At 42.3% G+C, this 6,691-nt stretch overlaps 1 protein-coding gene across 1 annotated transcript; it reads left to right on the top strand.

Annotated features, from left to right (window-relative positions):
- The first annotated feature begins 1,922 nt into the window (after positions 1-1,922).
- On the top strand, positions 1,923-6,149 carry LOC107572279 (interferon-induced very large GTPase 1-like). The gene has a single exon (XM_016258699.1). The coding sequence runs from the start codon at positions 1,971-1,973 to the stop codon at positions 6,147-6,149; it is 4,179 nt and encodes a 1,392-aa protein (XP_016114185.1). The 5' UTR covers positions 1,923-1,970.
- The last annotated feature ends 542 nt before the right edge of the window (positions 6,150-6,691 follow it).

Consider the following 6,691-nt stretch of genomic DNA (forward strand, 5'->3'; position numbering starts at 1 on the left):
CGACACCTGCACCACTCACCGGTCTCGAGGACCTCCGGAAGGATAAAAGGAGGAGTGACGACAGTGTTGGACGAGAGAGGACCAAGCCTGGATTTTATTTTGTGTTTTGTGTGCAGCAGTCGTCCGCGAGGGGCTGCCGCTTTACTTTCATTTTGTGTTTATTTATTTTATTAAAGTTTTGTTTAAGTGTTCGCCGGTTCCCGCCTCCTTCTTCCCGAACTACGAACGTTGTTATATTGGTGCCGAAACCCGGGAGTAAGGAGGGACACGATCCGACACTCACCGCTGTGGGGAGTCCGCGGTGCCATCGAGCGTGGCGGAGCAGTCTGCCACCATGGAGGCTCGAGGCGGTGGGCTGGAGTGAGTTGCCGGGGGGGGGCGGACGAACTTGCTGCCGGCCGCCTATGCTGTGGAGGGATGGCTGCCATCCGTGAGGGAGCGGAGGAGACGCCGCCGTTCGCCTGAGGCTGCTGCCATCCGCCATGATGGGGGGGGGGAGCAGGGAACGGGGGACTCCTGCCGACTGCCCGAACCCGGAGGAGCCGTCGCCGTCCACCGGGCGGCGGAGGAGTGTCGGGCCGTCCACCGAGGGCTATCCAGTGCCACCACCAGGCATCGCGGATGAGTTTACCCAGCTGGTGGAGGGCCGAGTGGCAGTGTGTCTGGGAACCGGAACAAGATTTTTTCCTCTCTCCCCTCTCTCGTCTCTGTCTCTCCTCATCCTTCCGTCTCCTTTTCTCTCGCCTCGTCTGTCTGTCCTTACCCCCAGGTACGCCGCGGCTGCCATGATCGGCTCCCCCAGAGGGGGGAGGGGGGGAGTAAAGCGCAGTCTCGTGAGTACCCCCCGGCCTGCAAGGGGCGATGGGGGTATGTTACGAGAGGGGCGGGGCCGAGAGCCGTGGGAGTAGCGCGGGTGTCGTGCATTAGCATTTACTGCACCGGCCTCGCTCCGTTCCCACGGCTCTCGGCCCCGCCCTTCTCGTCACAGTGTGATTTTTGTATGGAAATATATGGTTCAGATAACTCAAATCATATGGGAGGATGGGTGTCCTTTGTGGAAAAGTCTGTTATTGTGCTCAAACAAAGTCTTACTGCAAACTCTCTTTTATACTTCTATAACTTTTTCCTGTTCCACTTGTAGAACTGTTTTTCAATTAAACAAATAACAATAATCTGCAAAGTGTCTTATCTCAAAAGAGTCCAAAATTAGGTCTCTACTTATAGGCATTCATGATTTACAACCATTTGAGTCGTATATATTATTCTCAGGTCTATGCTTAAAAAATGTGGAACTGACACTAAATTCAATAAATGCTATCAAATATAAAATGTAAGAGTGACATTATTATTTATTTGTTTAAAACCCAAAGTAAATAATCAAAGTAAATGAAATATTTATTTCTTCAACAGGCAGAGAACAAGCACTATGGAACATCAGAAGTCAGTACAGATCAACACCTACAACAGGAAGTGTTGAATAAAAAAATTCATCTATTTCACAGACTTAATCTAAAAGGCAAACATCACAATAAACTGAGAGCTGCAGATGTTCTTCAGTTAGCACATTCATTACAGTCCCATGAGTATTGTGCTGAAGAAGAGCTGATTCAGACATTCATACAAAAACTACTGATGATGAACTACAGAGCAAGATACCTCAAAACTAAGGAGAACAATGAGGAAGTTCACAATGATCAAGCCAGCTATGATTCATTTAAAAAAGACGCTGATTCTGATTTTATTTATTTTTTTTTAGGGTCAGTGTCTAATGAAGAAACAAGCCAATCTGATCAAATCCACCCGATGGATGTTCAGATGGCCGTGTTTCTCTGCTTGTTCCTGACCCATTCACACAACAGATTGAGTTTCCTCTCTGGACATTCAGACAAATCAACAAGAGCTGGAAGATAAGAAACATCAACTATGAAGCCATCAGTCAAACCCAGCCGATCTACAAGGCAGAAACTCCAATGGTGTTTTTCTTCAGGTTTGGCTCTGTGTCTTCATCCAAGTCTCAGCTGATGAACAGTCTGATCAATGAGAAACACAACACATTCTTCCACAGGAACTGCCCAGGCAGCAGCAGAACCAGAGTCCTGATGGATGGAGTGGTGGAGATTGCCTGGTTCTGCTCCTCTGGATCATATGATGATAAATTCACTGAGTGTGTTGCGTTCTGTAATCTACACGGTGATGCAGGAGACCATGAGAAACAGCTGCAGATCCTCACTGAAATGGCCTCAGTCAATGTTGTCCTTCTAACACAACCGGACAGTAATGACAGAAGCAGGACAAAACTTGAAGAACTCTGTAAGGGCTCAAAGCCAATCATTTGTCTTCTTACTGAGAATGCTTCAACTCTCATTAAGACACGGAAAGGAAAATACATGATCGGTCTAAAAGACAGAAATCAGCCAGAAGTATCTGAAGAACTCAGAAGAGCTATAAATGATTGTCTCTCAGAATCTTCTTCCACTTTCAGACTTAAAGATGTGTCGAAACACTCAGGCATCAGAGTAGACGAGGAAGATGATGATGACTGCAGGAGAGGAAGAGAAGCAGCACAGCAGATGATGAGTTTACTGGAGAAGAAAGATCTGAGAGAAATCAAAGAATCGTTTCTGCCTCATCAGGGGAAACTGTGGCATCAGTGGAGTCAGAAGAACAAAGAACTACATCGAACTCGAGCAGATGAGACAGAAATGGAAATAAGTAAAAAACACACAGAAATGAGGAAAATCCTTGAGCAACAGCATGAATCTGACATCAGTGAGTTTATGAAGCTCTTCATAAAACAAATGAACATAGATGCTGAACATGAAAAGATGTTTTTCATTAAATGGCTCATAATCCTCCTGTATGAATATATCTCAGCTGATCGTTCTGCTCTACTTCACAAGTATAATGAAAAGTGGTCAACAGTCTTAAAATTGAATGATAACATTGATAAATCTGAGCAACTGACAACTGCACAAACTGAATTTGAGAGAATATCTGAGAAACTTCAATCTGCAGCCTTTGGTTTGGAGCACATCATGAGGGAGATCGGTCAGATCTATGAATCATGTTCATCTGTGAAGAAGAACAAGAAAGACCTGCAGATTCACTTCTCTTCTCTCCCGAGTCTTGCAGCAGAGATGATGGTCTCTGGATTTCCACTGGAGCTGATGGATGGAGATGCTGCTCATGTTCCTCTGGTCTGGATCTCTGCTGTTCTAGATCAACTCGTCCAGAAACTGGGAGACCAGAGAATCTTTGTGCTGTCAGTTTTAGGGATTCAGAGCTCTGGGAAATCCACCATGCTGAATGCCATGTTTGGACTCCAGTTTGCCGTCAGTGCTGGCAGGTGCACCAGAGGAGCTTTCATGCAGCTGATCAGAGTCTCAGACGAGATGAAAACACAGATGAACTTTGACTATATTCTGGTTGTTGATACTGAAGGTCTTTGTTCTCTAGAACTGGGAAGATCAACAAGACATCATGACAATGAATTGGCCACATTTGTTGTTGGTCTTGGAAATTTGACGTTGATCAACATCTTTGGAGAAAACCCTGCTGAGATGCAGGATATTCTTCAGATTGTTGTTCAGGCCTTCATGAGGATGAAGAAGGTCAGATTGAATCCCAGCTGTGTGTTTGTGCATCAGAACGTCTCAGACATCACAGCTGGAGAGAAAAACATGGAGGGAAGGAAAAGACTGCTGGAGAATCTGGATGAAATGGCAAGACTTGCTGCTCAAGAGGAAGACTGTGATGCTAAATGTTTCAGTGATGTCATTAGATTTGATGTTCAGAATGATGTGAAGTATTTTGCTCATCTCTGGGAGGGAAACCCACCAATGGCACCACCAAACCCAAGCTTCTGTGAGAATATTCAAGAACTAAAGGAAACTATTATGTCTGAAGCCTCAAAATCACATGTAATGATGCTGTTAGACTTTAAAGATCGTATTAAAGATCTTTGGGAGGCTTTACTGAATGAACGATTTGTGTTCAGCTTCAGAAATTCTCTGGAGATTTCAGCCTACAGGAAACTGGAGACTGAATACAGTAAGTGGTCCTGGAGTTTTCGCAGTGCCATGATGGAATCTGAGAACAAACTACACAACAAAATAGAAAATGAAGCAATTCATGAAGTTGAGGAAACTGATCTTCAAAGAGAGCTGAAGAAGACAAGTGAAGAAGTGGAAAAGTCAATGTCTGAATTCTTTGAGAAAGACAAAGATAAAGATATACTGATTCAGTGGAAAACATCATTTGAAATCAAAATCAAAGAGCTTCAGGAAAACATTGTGAGAGAAACAAAAAGGAAATTAAATGGGATTGTTCAGCAGCGAGACCAGAAGAAAAAGATTGAAGCTAAGAGAACAGATCATGAAAACACTCTCTATGAAAAGAGCAAAGAACTTCCCTTAAAACTCAAAGACAAAGCAAATGATGAAGAAACACTGAAGAAAGAGTTTGATTTGTTTTGGGAGCAGAGTGCAGATAAGATTATCTCAGACACGCCTCCAAACAATGACATTGACATAATGAGAGATGTGATAAAAATCCTCAGTGACATCTATGAGGGGCGTCTCCCTGCTGACCACATTAAAGAGGACAGTGAGTTCATCAATATTTTCACTGTTTGGAGTTTTTTTGATTATGTTATTTTCAAAAAGTCCAAAAAAAAGGGGGCTAAAGAGGCTCTAAAGGATGCTTACAGAACAATGAAAGAAACATTTGGACATATTCGAACTCTGTCTCCAGAGAATGAAGCTCAAATTAGATCATTAGTCTCAGATGTTGACCAGCATACAGATAAAATGATTCAGTCATTTAACATTTCAAAGATGGGCTACAACATCAGTGACATCCAACAACTCATAAATTACATCAAAGCAAGAGTAATTGAACATCAGGAAGGAACAGTGAAATATGAGTTCAAGAAGGAATTCTTTATCGATTTGGTTCTTTCCATTTGTAAAAAAGCAAACAAGATGATTGCAGACCAACACAGACTATTCAGAGATGCCAATGATCCTGTGATATATGTTGAGAAGAAGAGAGAGGAGTACTATAGTATTTTCCAGAAATACTGCAATGAAGCTCCATCAGCTGCCATTTTTGGTGAGATCATCTGTCAGAAACTGAAAGAGCCCATTGAGCAGAGTGTCTACAAGAAGACTGCCAGAGATCTGACATACGAAATTAAGAGAAACTGTGAATCACTGAATGGAAACAGATTAAATCTGGAGAAACACATCCTGAAGGCACTGGCAGAAGAGGAGGATTTTGTCAAATACATGGATTACCTGAATTATTCCAGGCTTCACTTCAAGAGTTTCATCAGAGATGAAGTCAGTCGGTACATCAACGATAAGTTCAGTGTCAGTGTTTTACCCAAGATGAAGATGAACATTAAACTCCTGCAGCAGAAGATCATGAAAGCAGCACATGAATCCACTGAACATGTTCAAGTCAACAGAGGAGATGCTGGGTTGTGGTTGAAGAGTTTCACACAGCAGCTCTCACATGTGCTGATCTTCTCTGAAAAAGACCTCAGTGGAGAGAAACATCATGATGTTGATGATTTCAACCTCCTAGAAGATGTGATAAAGAAATATCTTACTGCTATAATGTCTGACATCAGCAATAGTTTCAACACAGACACTTTTCCAGTAAAGCTAGACTATAAGTTCAGGCCACATGAGCTTCTGACTGATCACTTCTGTCAGTGTTGTTGGGTTCAGTGTCCTTTCTGTAAAGCCATTTGCACCAACACCATAGGAAACCATCATGGAGATCACAATACTCCTTTCCATCGTAGTATTGGTCTGAATGGAATATATTTCAATTATACATCTCATTTGTCTACTCATATCTGCACATCAGCAGAAGCAAGCAGCATTCTATATTTTTGTCCAAATGACTCAATTGATGATGTCCCCTGGAGAGATTACAGAAGAGCAGGAGGAGTTTATGCAGACTGGAACATCACCCCTGACCTCTCTGAACTGCCCTACTGGAAGTGGTTTGTGTGCAGATTCCAGAAAGATCTGGAAAAACACCACAAAAAAACATTTGAGGGACAGGGTAAGATACCAGATGAATGGAAAAAATATTCTAAACTGGACGCTATTGAGAGTTTGGATAATTACATTTAATTGAACAAGCGAAAATAAGGCTCTTTTGGTTTCTCATTCACAGAACAGTTTGAAATGAGTATCTGTTTGTCACTTCAGTCTAAAATCATCTAAACCTCAGTTCACGGAATACATCAGAGAGAGGAGTTAAAAGTTTTAAAGTGTTCTGTTTTAAAAGGGTATTCCTCATACCAGTATCTGTGAACCGTTCTCTACCTAAATGCTCCATTATAGATGAAAACTCAGTCCTACTTCAAAACGATGACTGGAATGGAGCTCAATCAACCCAGACTTCAGTGAGAAGTGTCATTTGATGTCATTTCAAAGACACAAAATATTATTATTATTATTATTAAATCTTTATTTAACATGGACATCACAGTTACATTGGACAAACCATATGCACTTGCTTAAGTGTTTTAGCACACATGCTAATTTTCCACACCAGTCCACGGGAGGCTTTTCAAGTCAAGTCAAGTCAAGTCTGCTTTATTGTCAATTCTTCCACATGTACAGCACATACACACAGAGAATTGAAATTGCGTTACTCTCAGACCATTGGT

Source organism: Sinocyclocheilus grahami, unplaced genomic scaffold (assembly GCF_001515645.1).
Source record: "Sinocyclocheilus grahami isolate Dianchi unplaced genomic scaffold, SAMN03320097.WGS_v1.1 scaffold1728.1, whole genome shotgun sequence".
NCBI lineage: Eukaryota > Metazoa > Chordata > Actinopteri > Cypriniformes > Cyprinidae > Sinocyclocheilus > Sinocyclocheilus grahami.

Bases quoted from the DNA above. Each gene is read 5' to 3' on its own strand.
- LOC107572279 (XM_016258699.1), top strand. From the start codon at position 1,971: ATGGTGTTTTTCTTCAGGTTTGGCTCTGTGTCTTCATCCAAGTCTCAG.